We start from the raw sequence: 22,284 nt of genomic DNA, 5'->3' as shown, positions 1-22,284 counted from the left end.
CTGCATCAGAAGAAGCGTGGTCAGCAGGCCGAGGGAGGTGATTCTGCCCCTCTACTCTGAACTGGTGAGACCCCCACCTGGAGGACTGTGTCCAGCTCTGGAACCCTCAGCACAATAAAGACATGGACGTGTTGGAGCGGGTCCAGAGGAGGGCCACGAAGATCATCAGAGGAATGGAACACCTCTCCCATGAAGAAAGGCTGAGAGAGTTGGGGTTGTTCAGCCTAGAGAAGAGAAGGCTTCGGGGAGACCTTATTGCAGCCTATCAGTAATTAAAGGGGGCTTATAAAAAGGATGGAGACAAACTTTTTAGCAGGGCCTGTTGTGACAGGACAAGAGGGAATGGCTTTAAACTAAAGGGGGGTAGATTTAGACTAGCTATAAGGAAGAAATTTTTTATGCTGAGGGTGGTGAAACACTGGAACAGGTTGCCCCGAGAGGTGGTGGATGCCCCATCCCTGGAAACATTCAAGGTCAGGTTGGATGGGGCTCTGAGCAACCTGATCTAGTTGAAGATGTCCCTGCCCACGGCAGGGGGGTTGGACTAGATGACCTCTAAAGGTCCTTTCCAATCCAAACTATTCTATGATTCTATGTTTCTATTTTTCTGAGTAGAGGATCCCCTACGAGTTTGCCCAGAAAGGCTATCTCATCTGTATGCCATGGCAGTACTATTCATTTTGCTCTTACTGGTCAATATGTATTAAAAATAACTTGGAGAGACAGTTAATTGCTTGGAATGTGGTGTTTTGAGTATGCAGATGTCACTCAATTTCTTTTGGACTCTTCTGCCAAAATGCTCAGGCACTTTTAGAGAATCTCAATGGCGTTTACCCATGGTTACTTGATTATAAAGTTAACCTTTTGTGGAAAACTTAGGTACCTGCTAAGTTTATGGACATTTTGGTCAGCAGCATATTAGACCTATACCTATCCACTTCTCAATGGATATTGGTTAGTGTTTGTGTTCACTTGGTCCCCCAGTCATTTCTTCAGAGGTAATGTTACAATAGGTAAGACTATCTCAGGTGTACAAAATAGTAATACCAGACACTGGGAGCATGACCCTCGCCATGGAAAATTCTTGGATCAGATCTGAGGAAGTTAGGTGGGTTTTCAACACCTGAAAAGTTGTCATTGTATCATTTCTAAAGCAATAACATATTACTTACTGGTTAAATGGCATCTACAAGTGTTCACTTCCAAGGAGACTGTAAAGTCTAGCTAGTTTGACAGAGCACTGAAAAGGTATGCTTGTTTTATTTTGATTTATAAACTCTAAGCAAAACCTGTGACATGTTCTGAGTGATCATTTTGCAATTCCTTAATCAATGAATTTAAAAACAAAATGCTTGTCCCACTTGAGAAAAATTAATACACTAAAAGTGAATAATCAGTTCTAAAAACTATATTCTTTAGGAGAAGAGGGGCATATTTATTTTCCCAAAACATCTTTCTGCTGTTGCAATCACAGAGGCACACTGTATGTTCTCTGCTAGGTCTCACTGCTACAGGATAGGCTGATAACCATGTTGACAACTCAGTCAAGTGAGGTTAGTAGTATCCATTTTATCTGGTTAAAAAAAGCAGGGCAAGACATGGCAACTCACTCTGTTCTGTTTAAACATCTGTTGAATTGCTACTGTATCTTCATGAGAAAGTGTTTAAGAATGGACAAAGATCAAGCCCGATCAAAGTCTGAGCCATTACTGTGCTGGCAGAGCTTGGTGTTACTCAGTATAACAACAGTGGCTGAGATGGTTGACTCATAGCAATAAGGGCTTGGGAGACAGGAGTGGCCCGGAACATGTAAGAAAAGGAGGATGTGGCAAGGCATGGGCATTATTCGTGGTATGTGAAATCACTCAGTGATTTTCACTGGTCAGTAATGTGCACTACACAGTTTTGCAACATTTCGTTCTTGACAAAAAATCCTATACCCTTTTGGACATTGCATTTTGTAAGGACCTTCACTTTTCTTGCATCATCTCACAGAAAGGTAAATGTGGCCATTTTGTGAGTCTGCACACGTGTATGTGTGTACACTGTCAGGGCCCTGAGGACATCCTCCCTCCACCCCTCCTGGGCTTTTGGCTGCCAGACCTCTGGGCCTGCTTAGGCACAAGGTGCAGGTGTCTGGCCTTGAAATGAGCTGTTGGGGGAAGCTGTGCTGCAAGGCCCCAGCGGGGCTCCCCGCTTTGCTTGGGAGTAGCTTTTAAGCTGAGGCTCTCATTCTTGGTGCCCTCCTGCAGCTGCCTTGCATCTGGCCATGCTCCCTGTTGATGCAGACCCTAATCCCAACTCAGTTTTTCAGCTTGACAGCCCTGGACTTGTCTCATCACTAAAGATGTGGCTAATGATCTGGCTGACCCTGTCTGCTGGCACAGGACCTGTCCTGCTCATCTTGCTCAGGTGCCATGGGAAGGTGCCCTCGTCAGGGAGGTACCCTGAGAGGTGCCCTCTCACTCTTGGCTCCCTGGCATACAAACATGCATACACTTACCTATCTACAAAAAGTTATATTTGGAGCTGTTCTTCAGTTCACCCACTACTGATTTGTTTTGCCACTCAGGCTATCAGTGGTAAGTTGCTGTGGGACACTGACTTACCTGTGCTTACATCCTTACTATGAAGTGGAAACCTTCATTTTCAGATATCATGGGAGATAACATGAAGGATAAAAGCAAATGGCCTTGGTCCTGTTAAAATGAAACTGCAGTGGTGTTTTGACTAGCAAGCAAACCGGGAAAATACCTGCTCAAGCAACTGAGGCTGCACAAAATAAATTTGTGCTCTGATCGTCTTGAATAATTAAATTCCAATAAACAGAATAATTCTGTTTCAAGACAACAAAGAGAATTGTTTGTCTATATTAAAACTGCCTGACTTAAGCAACTTGAGAAACTGAATTAATTAAAAAAAATACACCAAAACAAAACAACAAAAAATCACACTGGAGATAGCCAAGTTTCCAGGCCAGATCCAGGTTTAATGTATAGTGCTTTGCCATCATTAAAATGTTAAAAAATAGACAAAAGTAAAAATAATGAAAGATAGGTATACTGGATAAGAAAAGCTGCTACAAAGAAGCCATGTTGCACGTACAGAAGCCAGGAAGTGTCTTGAAGGGCTGGGGTAAGATAACCAAATGTATTTAATTCAAGAGCTACATATCCATCGTGGTAAGCTGAAATTATTTCAGCCTGCTGAGGCACAGGTAAATGTGACCTGTCATTGATTATTTTCATTTCTTTGGATTACAAGGGTCAGAATTAATTACTAGGGAGGTCTTGCAGCACCAAGCATATGGTCTGTGTTGATGATACTCATAAATTTTTAGAAATTAAAAATATGTCAATTATGGGGGAAAAATTGACTTACCTTTGCTGAGCAGTGAAAGGTTGCTACAGAAGCACAGGCCATGCTGCAGGCCTGCAGATGACTACAGTTGCAGCCATGAGAGGCAGAATCACCTTATGCCCTTAGCTGAAGAAACATGGTTAGCAGAGGAGATAGAGCACTTCAGCAGTGCCTGTTTCCATAATGAAAGACGCACAATGTTCTGATTAGGACGGTCTTACAGAAGTATCTAACTTGCTCCTTGTGGGTTAATGGGTGAATAAAGCCTGATCTAGGTGTCAGTGTCATGACCACTAGGAACTAGTCACAGGATTATCTGTAAGGTTTAGATTTGCCAGCTACAGAGAGCCAAGTCAGGTTTGGCTAAGTTGCAATCATTGCAGCCTTATGTAATGCAATACATTTCATGTCTTTACTAAGGTTAGCTGCAGGGGGCTTAGAGTCATGTTAAAGTAGGCACTCTATCCTGGTGCTCCATAATTCATGACAATAATTTGGAGAATAAAATTATTAACACCAATATCTGTTCCCAGCTGACTGATTTTCTCCTGATTACTGTGCAGATGAAAATGTTGACTGGGGACTAAGATATGTATGAAACTCCTGGTAGAATGAGCAAAAGCAGATTTGGTTTATTTTTTTAATATTTCAAAGGTAAAAGGCACCTGGAAGACAAAAAAAAAAAGACCTAACAAGACATTTTAGGTTGCCTTTGTGCATAATGAAAAACATACAGATGATTTTTTCTTTTTAAGCTATTAATTACCTTCTTGTAACTGTCCAAATTACATTCCTATCTGCTATGGCTAAAAATAAGTAGATATGAATGCTGCTGAATCTGGGGGTGTAGCTGGGTTTGTAGTGATTTATTCTTTTCTTTCTCCCCCTGCTAATATTAATAGATCTAAATCCCTGTTCTTTTTCTCCTTCTCCCGTTGCTTTCTTCTAGGCTTTATGTTTCCTTCTGAAAGAATAACATCTTAAAATTGCACCATTAGGCACAGAACACTAGAAGGGAAAATTCTGACCAGAAGTGGTTTTTTTTCTCATTGATATTGCATGAACTTAAGGGTAAGAGAGAGACTTAGCCTGTAGTGTCCATGCTTCTGGATTTGGTCATAAGTTTGTGTGCTTTGGAGCCTTCAGCCACATCCTGGAAATTGCAGCAGGCGAGAGTGTGGCTGGGTGGGTCTGCCCACAAGGGAAAAACGTATGAATCCCAACTCATACTAGTTCAAAGACAAGACTTCATACTGAGACCACTGCAGTCTGACAGGCCATGACCTCCTTTTGGGACAGAGCAGTCTTCTTGCTGTTATCATACTGAAATCAAACAGAGCATCAGATATTCAAGCTCTGAGCTCTTCAAAGTGACCAGCCCATTACAAATTTAAAAAGTACTCATTTCAAATTGAGTGCCATTCTGCCCTGAGACTGACACATATGCTTTCGTCTGAATTACTTTCATGATTTTGCATTTTTAAAAAAATGCAATTACTTTTGCTGAGATGTATTGAGTGTACTTACTGCCTTCATATCCCAGTATTTGCTGCAGCAGAGCGGGCTGGCTGGTACTTCCCAGGGAGGCCATCTTGGCTCCATGGCTGCACCCCAAACAGGTCCCCCATGCACAGTACTTCCCCGAGGTGCACCTTTTCTCCCACACATTTACACCCTCGGGACCTCTCCTCGCAATCCCTGGAGCTACCTTCCCCAGGACGGCTGTGAGACCACGGAGGCTGTGTTTCGCGGTGACGCCTGGAGTCAGCCTGCCACGACCTCAGGCCCCCCCCCCCGCGCCCCGACTTCCCCCTCAAGTCCCGCAGGGCGTCCCGCAGGGCCTCCCTTTGGCCCTGCACCGGGCTCCCCGCCAATCACACAGCCCAACCCACCCCTCCCCCGCCTTTCGGTGCCCACCTCCCTTCCCGCCTCCGCTCCGCCCACACGGGCCGCGCCCTGCACCTCCTCCCCTGCCCCGTTCCGGACCCGCCCCCCTGCCGCCGGCAGCCAATGGGGGAGCGGGCGGCAAGACCGGCTCTCACAGGGTGTGTGAGGGAGCGGTCGCTGTCTGGCTCGCTTTTTGCTCGTGCTGCCGCTTGCTTCAGCCCAGCTCGGCCTGCCCTGCCTGAGTGTCGGTAACGGCCGTTCTCTCAGCAGGTGAGTGGGAGGGGGGCCCGGTCGCTGACAGCGGGCCCTGGGCAGATGAGGGGCGCAGGTCCTCGATCGCCGGCTTTCTCGGCGCGGCTCGGCTTAGCTCTGCCGCCTACAGGCGGTGGACTCCGGCGGTCCCAGGGGAACGGGGTAGAGGGCAGCGACGGGCCGTGTTTCTCTGTGTCCGGCTGATTCACTGCGGGCTGCAGCTCCACCCCTCGTCCCCCCACCCTAGCCGGGACGCTCCCGCAGCGCACCGCCGTCCGCTTTGGGGCGGAGGGAGGACGAGACTGGGGTCAGGCGGACGGGCTCGGTTGGTCTGGTTTTAGCCTAATTATTATTTTTGTTAGGGCGGGCACGAAGTGCTGTGGTAAATGTGCGAGTGCGCCGGGTGCTGTTTCCTAAGCGGGGCTTATCCTTGCTGGAGGAAAGGGTGAAAACGCAGGGAGGGTGGTGGGAGCGGGGCTGGTCCCCGGCGGTGCCGGCGGGCGCGGGAGGGTCCACCCGGGCGGGCGCGAGAGCGCCCTGGAAAGGCAAGGTGTCCTTGGCATCCTGCTCGCTTTTTCCCATGGCTTGAGGTTTAGTGCGTTACTGCTGCAGATAAGGGAGCGGAGGGGAGGAGGGGATGGGGGTAGGGGAAGCGGTGTTACAGAGTTACATGGGAAGATTCACTAAATCTACGCCGCGTAAACGAAGGCGACACTGGTGACCCGCAGCTTCGCGGGTTGGTGGAGCTGCTTTGACCCATTACCAGGATGAGTTTCAGCTCTGTAGAAGTGTGCACGCGGCTTGGTATCAGCGGTGGGTTTTCAAGCGTAAACTAAATACTGTGTTGCGTGTGTGTGTGAGAGAGGGACTAGTCCATATGCTCATGTGATTGCAGGCTGTGGAACATATAAAAACCGCGGTCACTGCAAACTGCTCTTGAGATACACCATTTTCTGCCTGTGTGTATTTTGTTCATGGCATGGCAGATTTACTGGATGAGAATGCTAATTACACTGTTGCAAAAGGTAGATTAAGATTTTTGCAGCATCTCGGAACTCCATTTTTTGTCTCATTTTCGCACAACTTTCATATTTTGCGCTATGTTTTCTGGTTTAAATAGAAAAATCAACCTAAAATATGACCAGTTATAACAGATCTGTACTAGTGTTGATGGAACTGTAACAGGAAGCACATTTTTTGGAAAGAGAAAAGTGCAAAGTAGGATCAAGGCAAATATCTCATTCTTCCTCTTATCCGGCAATTTGTCAGCACTTAGAGGGCAATCGTATTGAAACTCTGCAGTCTAGAGGAGATTACAGCACAGAAAACTACTCATTCCTACAGACATGATAAGGAAGTGTAGCACTGAGGATGGGGAAGATCTAATGCCTTCATTCTCCTTTCCTTAAACAATTATGTTTTCCCGAGTATCTGACCTCTTCAATTTCCAGATCTACAAGCTTTTTGATGTGTTTTCTGACCATTGTGAATGGATGTTATATAAAAAAGTATTGTAGCCTTCAGTATTAATTAGCAGGTTCTTTTCCTGTTGTGAGCATATTGATATACTGATATAAACTAATAATTACCAGTTTATAATAGCACAGGTGATATTGTAGGTAAGTATGATGTGGATCTCTATTAGTTTAGGAAATGTAACTTTATATGATCACACAGGTATCAGGCTCTGTCATAGCTGTGGCTTGGTTTGAAAGGTAAGTTGATCTGAGGGCTCTTTAAAATTCTGGGGTGTTACAGCCTTGATTCAAGAGTCTCTTCCAGGAAGAAAACATTATTCTTGATTAAAGAAAACTGTAACATCAAACAACTGAGGCTTTTTAGCACTGAGAACCAGAACAGAAACTGTTAAAGTGCACAAGCTAGGTACACCCCTTTTTTTCTCTTAGCTTTGAGGTATACTTCGCTTCCTTCATTGCTTGCGGTCCTTCTCTTTGGAAACTCTTGTTTGGCGTTGGCAGTACCTTCGCGGCCCGCGTAGAAAAGCCTGGAGCGGTTGGGGGTGCCGGTAGCCCGGGGCGGGGCTGCCCCCACCGCAGGCCCGGCTGTTGTTGGCCTGCGCGGCGCTGCGGCGGCGCGACCTTTCACCCACTTCTCGGGAGTGGTCACGTGAGCAGGCCCGGAGAGGGGAGGAGCGCCTGGGGGAGGGGGCGCGCCCCGCAGAGGCCTCCCCGCGGAGCTGGAGCTGACCCGCCAACTCCCCACGTTCTAGGGTGGAAATCGTGGAGAGAGGATACGGAGCAGAGCACGCTCCGGAGCAAATGAAAACAAATGCAAGTTCTGGAGCGATCGGCGGTTAGATGTGCGCTTGGCAGGGAGGACGTTTCTGTTCGCTGCATGCAGGGATAGTTGGAATGTTGAATCCCGAGCATGACTGGTTTTGGAAAATCTTGGGTAAAAGGTGACGTAAGTGAATGCTTGTATTTAAAAACCAACCAAACAAAAACCCCAAAAGAACAAAAAAAGTGGTTTGGTTTTTTTTTTTTAATATTCCAAAACCTTTGGAATATTTGTCCTGCAGCATGCTGTGTCATAGTCCTGAACTCCACATGTTCAGAAAAACAAGATGCAAATGACTAAAAAGCATCCCTCTTTTTCCAAGTCTGGATAAACTTTAATTTGATTCGTCAATTTAAATATTTGTAAAATGTTTGAAACTTGTTCTTCAGTCTTTCAACCTTATACAGGCTGAAAGGCCTTATTCAGGTCTTTCAACCTTGTACAGTAAATGGTCATTGAACCACTGTGAGAGCAATCTATTCAGTTTGCCTTTGGTCACCAAACGTTGTTGTCCATCTTCCAGGATTTCCGAAGTCCTAAAATGTGACATCTTGCATGTCTTGTAAAAGTCCTGCCATTCCAGAAATATTTGTTGTTACAGAGAAGATAATCTTCTACTGCATGAGCATAGAAGCTCATGAGTGCAAAGAGAGAGAGAAGGGATAAAACTTGCATAATCTAAATGCCTAGGTATACCTTTTATAGCAATATTAAAAAGAAATACCCAGATCCTAGAGCCTAGTTTTTTGGCGGTGGGGGAGGTTTCTGCACGGTATAATAACTGTGCAGTGTATAAGTTTTGTATGCTTACCTCTTACTCAGCAAGATTATTCTAAATTTCTAGGTCAGAGGAGGTACCTTGCTGGGATGTGTACAATATAACATGTATTGCAGTAGAGACTAGAATAATCTAAATGGTCTAGGAACAGTATAGTATGTTCTACTTTGTATAGGGAGAAAAAAACGTAAATAATATGACAGTTGTAAAAGTTTCTGTTTTGATTACAGTTGTGGAGTATGTCAGTGTTTTGTTTGGGGTTTTTTGTTGAAGTGTACATTTTGGAACCATCTTTTACAGGAGCATGCTATTCGGGAAGAGGAGAGAGGCCATATGATCCAGAAACTGTAGAGATTAATATTCCATAGACTCCGTAACTGTAGAGATTAATATATGTTAATATAATTAACACATTGTCTGCTATAGCCAGTCTCCTCTACTTCTTTGCCTGATTGTCTCCAGTCTGATCAGGTGAGAAGACAACTTACTATCTGTGTTTTTTCTCCTGGAAGTGCCAGTGAAAATAGTCTGTTCTGTGAACATCTCTTCAAGAAATCTTGATAGCATCTGTGTTGACTGAAATGGGAGTTTAAAGTCTGCAGGCAAACACTTGGATGTCTTAAACTGAAAGCTGAAACTAGCATGGAGTCTAGCCCCTGAGATCACCTTGCTTACCACAGTAGCTAGCGATCACTAGTTTGAGCCCTCAGAAATAACTGAGTGTGTAGCAGATGAACTTTCTTTCACTCCACAGTTCCTCACCGTCTCAGGCCTGTTAAATGAAGACAGATTAATCCAGATAATACATTCATCCAGTGTAATGGAAGACTGTTTCAGAACTGCTGTTTGTGACTGTTCTCTCCATTGCCATCAGTTTTTCTAAAATGGTTCCAGTCTGATCCAGTCCCTCTGAGCGGTTGAAAGCTGTGTGTGAATCAAAGCTCAAACTGTTTTTCTTGACTTTCTATTTCAGAGCTACAACTGACTGTTTGCCATTGCTGTAGTGTAATGTCTATTAGGAGCTAGCAGCATTGGAATGAATCTGCCTCTCAGTGTGTCCTAACCTATTCAAGATCCCAGCTGCAGTGAGCTTGTGGGACGGAAGATTTCTGTGTGACAAATAGATTTCAAGTTCGTTTTTAAGGAAGACAGCTGTTCAGGTATGCTTACGTTTCATTCATTGGTCTGTTTGTTATTATCTCTTCCCTTCCATATATGCCCGTTGCTCCAGTTTACCACTTGGGAAGGGGATAAAGAAATTGGCCCAAGACTCCAAAGGAGATGCCTGCAGAGGGTAGCTAAGATTCACCCACAGGTGATCTTGGAAAACTGCTGAGGACAGGACACAAGCTGATAGGTTTGTCAGCGGGACAGCAAGTTACTGCAAACTCCTTAGCTGTTCTGATTTCAAACTGTGCTGTGGGTGAGGTTTGCAGTAGGTCCCAGTATTGCTGTACCTGGGCAAATACATGTATTCAGTTCTCCACCTTGGCTTGAACCACAGCATTTGTTCATTTTTTAGATGTGAGAAATCCTTTAAGACATTTGCAATTCCAAGGGACCACAGCTGTCAGCTGTAGGTGAGGGTGGGGAAGGATTGGAGCCGATGATTAGCAATAACCAAAGATGAGAACTTGAAATTTACATGTGAAATGATGGCTTTTGGAGGAGAGGCATCTGTCTCTTTGCAAGTGACTTAAGCCACTTCAGTCATGGCATAGTAATTTTACTTTGGGGACCCTATGACAGAGAACTTCCGCATAAACAACAGATTCATCTTTTAGGAGGCTTAAAATGGTTTTGGCATGTGTCAGTCATAACTCAAGTGGCATGAGAGAACCTGTCAGTTTAACTTTGTTTTTGTCAGATCAAATGATAATTAATGCCATGTTAATTCAAGTTGTAAAGGAGAGTGATTCTTTGGTTTCTGTTTTATTTCTATGCCATAGTAATTAGGTTCACCTGAGAAGCCCTGTTGAGTGAATTTAATCCACATGACTATTTATTGCACAGAAATGATTTGGCTTCACTGCTCTTGGATTTCTCTTAATGATTTTGTGTCTGTAGAATATGATTAATCATTGTAAGGTAGGTTGGTAAGACTTGAGAGCAGCAAGTATCAGTTTTTATATGCTGAAGCATGATTAGATATTACTGAAGGTTAGTATGCAAGGAAGCTATTTAGAAATAGAAGTGTCTGGTTAATCTTTATAGTAAGTTCAGAAGTCAGTGCCTTGTGGAATATCACATGAACTATGAATAAGCTCTCTACTCTTTCTGAGGCTTTGATATCTTGTTACCTTTTTGCAGAAGTGTAGTATACACTGTAAGAAAGTGGCATTAACTAGTAGAATATCCAAGAAACAGATACAAAAGAGACCAGACAGTCTTTTTGGTCATATGTTTAAATGTTTGAGCTGTGTATTTTATACAGTTTACTGAAGATTTGGTATTTATGTTAGATAGTGGTGGGGAGGCAGACACGTAAGAGCAGAATGGACTTTGAGTTACACAGTCAGTGCTGGATGCTGCTGTACAGCATATACTTTAGTGTCTGAAACTATTGTGTTTATAGCAAACTCCATGAAAACTCTTTACTGAAGTCATATTGGTTTTATTATTGATAATACAGGCTTTCTTAATTTGATAGGAACAGTCAGTGTTTCCTCTAGATAGTTATATACATGTAACATTAAATGCCAAGGGCTTCTTTTTATTAGGAGTTTATACTGTTTCCCACTGTATCACTGCAGTATACATGGCACTGAAGGTCAGCTCCAGAAATCTACCTGCTGCCTTAAGACTAGCAGACTTTCATTGGACAATGTAGCGGTGTTTAGAATACCAACATACATCTAAAAACCTTGTATAATGACACACTGGTGCTTTTTAGTGAGGGCAAAGTTACTGAAATAATGTTGAAAAATTCAGATGAATCATTGTCTGAACAGTTCATGCAAAAATCTCTGTAAAAATTCTACTGCAAAATCCAGCTTCTTTTATCCTCCAAACTAATAGTACATTTTTGTCAGTTGCAGAAAACTTGCTCTTTTTGAATGTTTGACTGCTACTACCAATTTGACTTCCAAGGTGTGCTATTCATTTAAAGCAAATGAAGCACAGGATTTCTTGTTCAGGCCTTAGTGTTCTAAAGTAAGTTTATTTTTTGAAACAGATCTATTATAAAAACTCCTACATTAAATTTCATAAAGCATCTCTGCTAGGTATACAGTTAAAACTGTATAAAAAAAATAGGATTGATGCTTCAAGCCCTTAATCCTCTTAGTGGCTCTTCACTGGACTCTCTCCAGTAGTTTCATTTCTCTCTTTTACTGGAGAGCCCAGAACTGGACACAGTATTCGAGATGGGGCCTCACCAGCACTGAGTAGAAGGGAAGAGTCACCTCCCTCAACCTCGTGGTGGCAACACTCCTCCTAATGCACCCCAGGATTCTGTTAGCCGCCTTTGCTGCAAGGGCACGTTGCTGGCTTCTGTGCAACTTGCTGCAAAGTTGCTTTCCAGCCAGTCAGTCTCCAGCGTGTAGTAGTGTATGGGGTTACTCCTCCCCAGGTGCAGGACTTCACAGTTCTCCTTGTTGAGCTTAATAAGGTTTCAGCCTGCCCATTTCTCCAGCCTGTTAAGGTCCATCTGGATGGTAGTGAAATCCTCTGGTCTATCAGCCGCTACTCCCAGTTTCAGTCCCTCTACTTGTAAATCCATCTGCGGTTTGGTTTTTCTTTTTCTTTGTTTTTTTCTGTCTTCAACCTTTTAAATAGGTTTGACAGCTACTACTTTTGCATCAAACATCTGGAAGGGTGTCAAATTGATAGACTTCAGAACCTCTGCATAATTCAGACAGGTGAAGACATACTTGATGAATGTTACAAAGACAACTACACTTATAAAATGTTTTTTGGAAGACTCTAACCCTTTACATTTGTGTAAGAAGGGATCCTGCTGCTTGATGTAAGTATTTGGTACACTTTTTGGTTTGGAGAACCTTGTTTGCATTAGTCTTTTTCAACAAAACCAAAAAACTCAAGCAACCTTGATTATTCATAGATTGCATCCACTTCTGGGATGGCTGTATAGATCAATGTTGCCTTTAAACTGTAGTTGGTGGCAAAGGGTGGAAGTAAACTAACATGCTAGCAAGTTATTTTAGGATGTTGTCACTGGCTTTGTTGTGCTTCACTACATATCATTTCATTGCAAGCACACTACCTAGGCAAAGTCAGCTGCCATAGGGTAGTCTGAATTACTTTGTGTAGGTGGTACTGAAGGCTTGGACTGACAGGAGCATCAATAACAGAAGTCTGAAGAGAAATTTGGAATAATGCACGAAGAGACTAGGATGGACATCTCAGTGTTTGGAATTCTCTTGCTTTTAGTCTAGTATCTGGTATGAAATCAATGGATTTGAGCATAAACAATTATTCATTGGTTTGTATAAAACAAAATGCATTCAAATGGCTTTCTAGGAGAGTAGAATGCAAATTTCTATAGTAATAGCTTAAACAGGTGAGAGAAAATACTTGATCACTGTCTCAGCACAAACACAGCACAGGTGTTCTAGTGTTTTAATACTGGCTCTGATTTCATTAAGTCTGTCCTCAGACTCTTGGAATTCAGTGATCTATCCTAAAGTGTCAAAATATGTTAACAAATGAACATACAAATGAAACTTTTTGGATGTCGGTTTTCTTCCAAAAGCTGTAGCAAGCTCATCTCCTGAAGGGAGATCTAATGTGTGGACAATAAAATACTGGATAAAACTTCTTCAATGTTTTCGCAAGTTTCAGAGTTGAAGTCTTCTAAGAGAACTTGTGAGAGCTCCAGAATTTTTTTCCTGTTCTGTATGGCTGCTTGTAACACTCAAACAGTAACTCTTACTGCTTTGTATGTTGATAGAAATGGAATCTTTCCCCCTTTTCTCTTTGAAATAAACTGTTTTGAGGACAAAGACATTGGGGTACTTGCTTGTTTCCCAAGACCTTCTGAGTTCAAGGTGTCTAGCTTTAAATGGAAATCTTAATATAGTTCAAAGTATGTTTCCTAACTAAACTTGGGTTTAATGTACTTTCAACTGATATCTCTCTCCACTTCCCATCTTGAAAACTTCCTTAAACAATGTAATTGTAAGTGATTTAGTAACACTCTTTTCTCCTCACCAGTCTCTGTTCCTATGTGAAACCTGAGCGCTAAGCTAGATTTTGAAATTGTAAGTTTATTTTAAGAAAGGACTGAAGAATTCTTCAAGGTCAGGTTTCTGTTTTTTGGTTTTTTGTTTGGTGGTTTTTGTTGGTTTGTTTTTTTTACTTTTAAGCTTGCTAGTAGGAACTTGGCAGAAGTCAGAAGACACTACCTATGTGATAAGATGCTTCTCATTGCTTTATTGGTGGTACCTTGCATCTGCATGAAGTTATGAGGGCTTCCAGGTGCTTCTGAATTCAGAACTGCCATCATGCTTCAAGATGCAGCATGTTCTAGCTCTTAGCACAGGGACATGTAATGCTGCAAGTCTGCCCACCATCTATGAACAGCCTGTGGTTTGGGTACCAAAGGTGTCAAATTGAGGGTTCTAATAGTATGAAGTCTGTGTGGGGTGGTACTTAGCAGCGTTCTCGGAGAAACTGTATGCGGCAGTCACTGCTTTTCCAAGAAAACTGTCAACCTTTGATCGTCAAAGTATAATTGTTTTGTGAGCTTAGTTTGGTTACCGACAGGTGTATGCCCTGTATATAAAAGCTAATCTATAAATAGATGTCAAAAATCTGTGAGGAGAACCTCAAACTAAATTGTTGAGGCAGCTTGCAAATGAGAGTCATAGAATTAAGTTTTTCACCAAGGTTTTAGCTATTCTGGGTCATGTGAATAAGACTTCACTCCAGTTTTCCTTTGCATTTGTTAACTTGCTTCCTTTGCAGGAAAAGGAGCTATAGATGTGAAAACTACATTTAAGTAACACATCTCTTTCCAGTGGATGTTTGGACTCCTGCCAAGGAGAAATGGCAGGGTTTTCTCTACTCCAAGAGGAATAGGAAATGGGGGAAAAAAATGGATTGCATGAGCCAAGCAATGTACGTATGGGAAGCAAGTGGCTGAGTTCCGAGATGAGTTGACGTGGATATTCCCTTAAAGCAGAGGAGTTGCTTTTTGTGAGGTAGAGGTGGTGACTTTACTTTTTTTAGCACTATCATTTTATCCATATAAAGCTTATGAACTCTACAGAAACATAGAAAGGTTCATACTCAATAGCATTTCCAAAAGTAACTACTTCAGGAATTAATACTTTGTTTTGTGCAATGCACTGTAATACATTTAACTTTTGTATTGTGGCTTGATGCTTTTTAAGGTGCACATGGTAATTCTTTCACTGTCTTTTAGACATTGTGCTCTGTGTTATGTGCTTCAGAGAGACATTACCAACCACAAGTGACTTCTTGCATGCCTGACTAAATGGAAGCATCCTGCACATGGGATCTCTTTTAGGTTCAGATTTTCTAGAGCTGAGGCCCTCATCTCCTTCTGTGGCTGTAGGAACATGTAAGCCCTAATACAGAGTTGACTGTTCAGTGTCTGTAACCTGAAATCATAAGGTCTGTGAGCAGTCTGTAAGTTAAACCTATGTCTTCGTAGTGCAAATATCCTGAAACTGCAAAAGTAAGTCTGAGGAGGCTTTATGCATAGTAGGCATAGCAGCATAGTTTTTCAGACCATCAGGTCTATCAGGGCTTAGGCCTTCTAGTGTGCTATGTGTTTTCTTGACTTAAAAGTGACATCCAACCTAGCAGTACTTGGTGATAACAATGGAAAAAAAAGTGATAAGTTTTGGCTCAAGCAGAGGTATGAGAAGGGAAGAGGAGAAATATCTGCAGCTGTTATAGCATGTTTGAATTGAAGTAAAACCAGAAAAGAGCAAGGAACAGGCAGCTTTCTTCTTTAATTAAAAGGAAGGGGGGGGGGGGGAAGAAACCAAGTTTTAAGGGGCAAGTGTGCTTTTTAAGATATATTAATATTATGAGAGAACACTGAAAGGAATGAAAATGGCCATTTCAGGTTACTTTTAGAAATTATTGTGCTCTTTTTTTCCCCCTTTAAGTAAGACTTGGCCAAACTGCTAAGCAAGTCAAAAGCTGTTGTTTATGGCTCTCTGTTGGGAATGAGGTTAATTAGTATATGCTGTACAGAAATATTTTGCTGACCAAAATGCCTGGAGTTAGAAGAAGTTATTGTTTCAGTGTTAGTTAGCTGATTGATGTGGGTGCTGCCTTGCTAACATTGGCAAGTCAAGTTTATAAGTCTAACGCAAGCTCCTGTGCCCTTTTACCTACTTTTCTAGCAAGCACGTGACAGCAGAGGAATGCAAAGGAGGGGAAGTGTACAGCAGCTTATGATTAAATTGGCCTTTAAGGAGGAAAATCAGTGTTCAAAGAAAGGGACTTCAGGAAGTCTTTGGTGTTCAGCCATCATAATTCAGAACAGTCTTAAAGGCTTACAGTTTTCTTAAGTAAAGGAAGAGGATATGAAAAGAAACAAGCTATTTGATTGTTTCACATCTTAGGGTCAAGTAATACAGTCCTAGAACTAGACTTGTCTTTGTTTTCAGGGCTTGTTTACTTGGTCCAGTATTAATTCTTGCTGAATTAATATTTCTTCATTTTGGAATAAGGAATGTATTCCTTATTGAAGCTTATTTAATTTTATGATCGTGCTAAGTTTTAATTCATTAAAATATCGGGTTGACTGTTTATGATTAATACTATTTATAATCTTTTTCTGCCTTGGACAGTAGAAATACATGTGCCTAAAAAGGGATAGGTTCCTGAAATTCTTTCTCTTCAGAAACAGAGAGGAGGATAGTTACAAATTCCCAGGCTAAGTCACAGGGGAGCTGAAGGGTAATAGAAACTAGTTGATCTGGTACTTAAGACATTGGTATTCCAGAATACAAAATTGCATGAGTGAACTGGAGAACCTCTTAGCCCTTCTTGAAACAAATCCAGGTACCTGGTTCTCCGTATGGGGATATAGTTGTGATGTTTGTTTGGTTTTTTTTTTTATCCCACTCCTAACAGTACTGCTAAACATATGATGAATTCTTAACTTTGAGTGCTTTCCCCTTTTGCAAACCCTGTTGAGTCCAGGGTATACCATGTATTACTGCTGCCTGTCTCTGTTTTATTGCTTTCTTGCAGTTTTGGTCTCAATGTCAACCTGGTGATGCACAATTTAAAGGGACAGTTGACTTTGACTTCCTGATACTTGTCTACAGCAAGGCCTCTATGAATAAGCAGTTGTTAGTGACGGAGTCATTAAGTACTACAAATTGCAGTTGTTACTAGGGCATACAGGGCTTGTCTTAAAGGTTTTGAAACTGGAGTTCAAAGCTGATTTGGTTTCTTTGTTGTCCTAATCAGACACTGTACATGCATAGATCAAATTGCATACTATCTGTATGACAATGTGAGCTTCAGCTACCCTTCTGGAAACCCAGAAGCCTGATTCACCCAGGACTCAGCCTCTGAAACTTAAGCAGTGGCTGATGGATTTGGGAGATCTGTGAAAGCCACTGTAGGAATAGCTGTATTGCAGAGGTTGATCATTGCAGGCTGGTCTAGGGATAGGCACTTTAAATATTGCAAACAGTCACTACTACTAAGGTTAGCAACCTTACTAGATGGTGTGCAACAGCACTTATCTTGTTCATCTCTGCTTAATGCTCCTTCTTTTCCTATATTGTGTATTTATTTCCTAAGCCTACTATTACTGCAGCATTCCCAGTGCTTACATTCCCTAGTTGTCTAGTTATACACCTTTGCACCCCTTCTTTGTGCTCCAGATGACTTTGACATAGTAGAATATTTACAGACTAGAGGAGCAGCACCACAGTCATAATAAACTGCTTTTGAAGTGCCCAGCTAAACTACACTGGTTAGCCCTCACATGCTGTTACGCTGATCAACAGGGGATGAATGCCTACCAGAATTTAAGTTTAATTACAAAGTCTAAGCTTCAGGTTTGCAAAGTAAATATAAATTTCAGCCTTTAGGATTCAAAAGGCATGAAGTAGTTGTACTTTCTTTTGATTTTGCTTAAATAGAAATGCCAGTGCCACCTTAAAACACTTGGTATTGATAATGTCATGTTTTGTACCAGTAAAAATGTGAAATTAAAACTTGCCCTTGAATCCTGACCTACGGATGGGATTATGGATTCCTCTACCTTTTTGCCATACTTCTAAGAGGATGTTGTTTTTAGGATTATGCACAGAAGTTTTGGTAAGCTAATAAATGAATGTGGACAAAAGACTTTGGAATCACAATGGTCTCCTCAGGAATATGTAGTTTGGACCATTTCAATGTTATACATAGAGCCTGTCTGCAAAAATCTGTGTTCTGATTGTAAGTGCTTAAACAACATTACTCTGAATTAATGTTGAGTAGGGATAACTTCCAGGATATTTATGTAGAAAAGCTGGTTAGGGAAAGAAAGGAGCTATGAAGATGAGCTGGTAAATAAGAGCATACAGTTCAATTCAAATTGGCTTTATCCTCAGATAGAGTTGAGACATAAATATGTAAACAGAATCACAGTTACATTTCTCTTTTAACTTTAAACTAAAACCACTTTTAAACAAGCGGTTTTTATTTGAGCCTGTTATGCCTGCCCATTATGATGGTCTTTTGTCTATATTGGTACAGTTGGTGATATTTGTTTGAGTAGTTAAACTGAGCTGCATTCAATTAAATTTCCTCTTAATTTCAGATTTGTTTATGTGAAGGTCATTTTTCTGACAGTTGTGATTTGGTTTCCTCAACTCTGCATAGTTTTGATTTGGCACTTATTTGCCAGTCAGAACTCAGAGCCACAGAAGTATCTTACTGCTGTGACTAATCAGCTTGAAATTAAGATATGAAAAAAAAATTCAGAGGAAGATATGGCCAGAAGCAGCTTTGTTTTGCTAGCTGAGGTGAAGACTTTAAATACCTTCTGTTTCAAAATGATAAAAAAAAAATTCTGAATCTCCTTTATTATTATAGAGTGAGATGCTATGTACCTGTGATATGCTTCTTCTAAATACTATGGCTTTAATTTTCTGCTCTGCTCTGAATTTTTGTATATTGCATGTATGCACGATATTCAGCTTGCTGCAATCCTGCCAAAAGGCCTAAGTTACATGAATGTTTTGCATCCATTTTCAGCTGTTGTGGTTAGAAGAGGTATCTTAATTAACATACTGGACGCTCAGACTGAAGTGCAAGCATAGCCTGTAAGGAAGAGGCAAGTACTGTATGTAAATTTTGCATACTTTGAAATATTTCCCAAAATTACTGTGTAGAAAATATCTTGCTAGAAAAGGACTAGCTCCTAGTTCCTTTGAACAAAAAGGAAATAATTTTTTTAACTTTGTGTTTTGACAGAACTCTCTCTGAAAATGGCAGAAGCTCATCAAGCAGTAGCTTTTCAATTTACAGTAACTCCAGATGGGATTGACCTGCGAATGAGCCATGAGGCACTCAAACAAATTTACCTATCTGGTGTCCATTCATGGAAGAAAAAGTTCATCAGATTCAAGGTATTTTATATTAGTCAAGTGCACCAAACTTGAGGGTTATTTAATGTTTTATAGATTTATTTAAGTTTTGTTTAGGCAAAACTAAATTTTTTTTGCCTTTATGGCAAATAAAGTTCCTTATCGTGAAAGACTTGTGTGGGTTTTAGTTAAGACAAGGGATGCTAAGGAAGGTAGCACTGGGTGATGCTGTAAAGACTGAAAGGGTATATCTTTTTGATTTATTCTATGGAAGCAAGATGAAATAGATGTAGAAATTAACAATAGCTTTAATTTACTTTGTTCTTTTCATAATACATCATGTAATTATGTAATCTTTTAGTGTAAGTCAGAAATATAACTAGTTGTGATTTTTAGTGTCATATCACTTAGAGGTACAAGACTATACTCTTGATTTTATGTATTCTTTGCCAGAATTAAATTTTCAAATTAAGGAGAATGTTTGCTGTTTTCAAAAAAATTACCTGAACATCTATCTTGTACAAGTTATGCTAAGTAGTAATGTTTCTGATGAGGTATTTATATAGATTGTTTTGTTTTGTTCATGGGATCATAAATGGTAAGTATCTATTTGATTAGTAGCAAACTAGATAAGCTATCTTCAACATCTCTTTCAAAAACATATTTTTAACAGTAGTCTTAATAAAATCTTCTTATAAAGCTATATGAAGGACTGTTTAAATGATACAAGAAAAACCTGATTCCAGTTTTCAGTGTCTTGTTCAATAGAATATTTTTGCCATGTATTCATTTAGAGAGGCATAACTCAGTGTAAGTGGGAATTATTTAAGTGTCATTTGTTCCAAAGTTGTTTAGTAATTTCAGTATTTTTAGTAAGACTTACAGCAGGATCAGTGTTGTCTACAAAAGAACTTAAAAGTTCCTTTAATTCTTGATATCGTTGTAACAATTTTCTGTAGCAGCAAAACTTAACTAAATCCATTCCCGCCTCCTGAGTTAAGCATACGTAAGAATATGTTGTATAATCTTAACTTCTTGTTTAAAACTAAATGACTTAAATGTGTTGATTTTTGTTTCTTTCCATGGTAATATGAAGTCAACCACTTTGGTATGAAAAAATTATGTGAAGGCTTTTCTTTCCAGAATGGAATTATCACTGGCGTTTATCCTGCTAGCCCATCTAGCTGGCTTATTGTAGTTGTGGGTGTGATGTCAACAATGTATGCCAAAATTGATCCTTCTTTAGGAATAATAGCTAAAATCAACCGAACACTTGATACAACGTAAGTAGACTGAAAAGTTCCTGTTACTCTAAAAGAAATCAGTTTTATTTGTAGCTACTCTTAAAGCTAATCCTGTTAAAATGTTTCAGGTTTTGAACAGTATGTTTGTGACAGAGTAAGCCAAATAAGCAGATGTATGAGGGTATGAAATAGGTAGGTTGTTATACCAGTATTACTACATTGTTTTCTGAGTATTTGAGAAGCACATTTGGCAACTTCTGTGGCCTTTGATCTTGTTGCATGAGAGGGTTTTTGGAGAGGAGTTTATGAAAAAGGGCTAAACAGGCATGAAGCTTGTGTAATGCCTGCCTGTAGTACCATTAGGCTTAGGTTTGCAGTATTAGGTTCTCTTTAGAACTTAAAGTGACATTAACTGGCATATGCTGGCTTTTGTTTTAAATAGTGGCTATATGTCAAACCAAACACAGAACATCGTGAGTGGAATCCTTTTCGGCACAGGGCTTTGGGTTGCCCTTATTGTCACAATGCGCTACTCTCTAAAAATGCTGCTTTCCTATCATGGTTGGATGTTCGCTGAACATGGCAAACTTTCTGCAGGCACCAAGTTTTGGATGGTAAGGATATATTGGCTTCCTGTTTCATCTTAACCTCTATCTGATCTGTATTCAAAGCGCTAAATGAGAAAATTTTGTAGGTTTTTCCTTGCTTGTTTTTATTGTGTCATGGGACAGGAGGCTGTTAGGTAGATGTTTCTACTAATTACTGTCATCCTTCTGATGCTATAATTAAACTATTCAGGATGGCCTTGTAGAAGGAAGAGTAAACACTTCAAGAATAACTTCTAAATTTGCCAACACCTTGGGACTGTGTGACTCAAATACCTACTTTTTCTCTATGTGCAAAGTACACCTTAAAGAACTTGGGCTGCAGCACCAAAGAATCTTGTCCTCCCCAGAAAGTGCTACCCTAATTCGTTGTTGAAATGTTAGGATTCCTAGTCATCCATTCTAAAATTAATCTTATGCTTGAAGAGAATAATATTGAATGTCCTTTCAGTTGATATAGTGGTATGCCTCCAAAATGGGTTGGAGAAAAAGTGTAAGGTAGGTAGCTTGTTTTCACATAAGGATAAGATGAGACTGATCTGGCTCCTGTTGATTATTGTGGTGCTTTGGAAAAGGATCCTTAAAGGATATGATAGGTATAAAGTGAGGAAATGTACATATAGGTGCTCCAAGAGATGAAGTGGGTTTTTGTTACTTGGACTCAGTTGTTTCAACTCACTTTCACCAGTATTGTTATAGAAATAACTTAAGCGCCCTACTATGATAAAATTAGTCTCTGCGGCCTCAAAAATTAACTGATGTGTGTTAGACTAACAACATGTCATGATTTATTATGAAATGTGTTCAAGAACAGGTATCCAGAATGGTACACTAAAATAGAATTTAATGTTCATCTGTTACAAATGAAATTTCTAATTGATAGTTTCTCCTGGAAGCAGTATCAGGAGCCTCATGACTCGAATTTGTACAGTACAGGCTCTGAATGGTAAGGCTTTCTGTCAATTGCTTGAAGCTGTAGCTGTCTGGGTGTTCAGCATGTCCTACCAGATAGATATTTTAAAGTTGTTAATATTGCCTTATCAACCTTAAACAGTATGAACTGTAATGCTACTTACCATGCTTTGTGTATTGTATTTATAAATTTTTGTCTATTATATATGTTGCATATGTATTTTGTTGTGTATTACACGTTTTAAAATATAGAACACTATAAAGGTGTATGCCCAACAGTATCTCATCTATACTTAATATGAAGCTCTACTTTAATACCTTATTCTTTCTTTAGCTAGTCCCAACAAAAGAGAAGACTGTTTTCCCTAGTATAACAGTACCAACTACCGTAGTTTTCTAGATTTTTATTA

The 22,284-nt window shown here is 40.6% G+C and overlaps 1 protein-coding gene across 6 annotated transcripts in view; it reads left to right on the top strand.

Moving 5' to 3' along the window:
- The first annotated feature begins 5,384 nt into the window (after positions 1-5,384).
- LOC143163282 (carnitine O-palmitoyltransferase 1, liver isoform-like) overlaps positions 5,385-22,284 on the top strand; it is a 68,672-nt gene continuing 51,772 nt past the window's right edge. For 2 of the 6 annotated variants that reach the window (XM_076344325.1, XM_076344324.1), the window contains exons 1-7: positions 5,385-5,517; positions 9,549-9,735; positions 12,353-12,542; positions 18,782-18,860; positions 19,001-19,155; positions 20,257-20,396; positions 20,800-20,971. In XM_076344325.1, the coding sequence (XP_076200440.1) occupies positions 19,015-19,155; positions 20,257-20,396; positions 20,800-20,971 (453 nt within the window). In that variant the 5' untranslated portion in view covers positions 5,385-5,517; positions 9,549-9,735; positions 12,353-12,542; positions 18,782-18,860; positions 19,001-19,014. The remainder of the gene's footprint in view (positions 5,518-9,548; positions 9,736-12,352; positions 12,543-18,781; positions 18,861-19,000; positions 19,156-20,256; positions 20,397-20,799; positions 20,972-22,284) is intronic. The other 4 variants (XM_076344327.1, XM_076344326.1, XM_076344328.1 and 1 more) reach the window with 2 other exon arrangements.

The sequence above is a fragment of the Aptenodytes patagonicus genome, chromosome 7 (genome assembly GCF_965638725.1).
Source record: "Aptenodytes patagonicus chromosome 7, bAptPat1.pri.cur, whole genome shotgun sequence".
Classification (NCBI taxonomy): Eukaryota; Metazoa; Chordata; class Aves; order Sphenisciformes; family Spheniscidae; genus Aptenodytes; species Aptenodytes patagonicus.
Note: the sequence above shows the minus strand (reverse complement) of the source record. Positions and strands in the feature narration are given on the sequence as shown.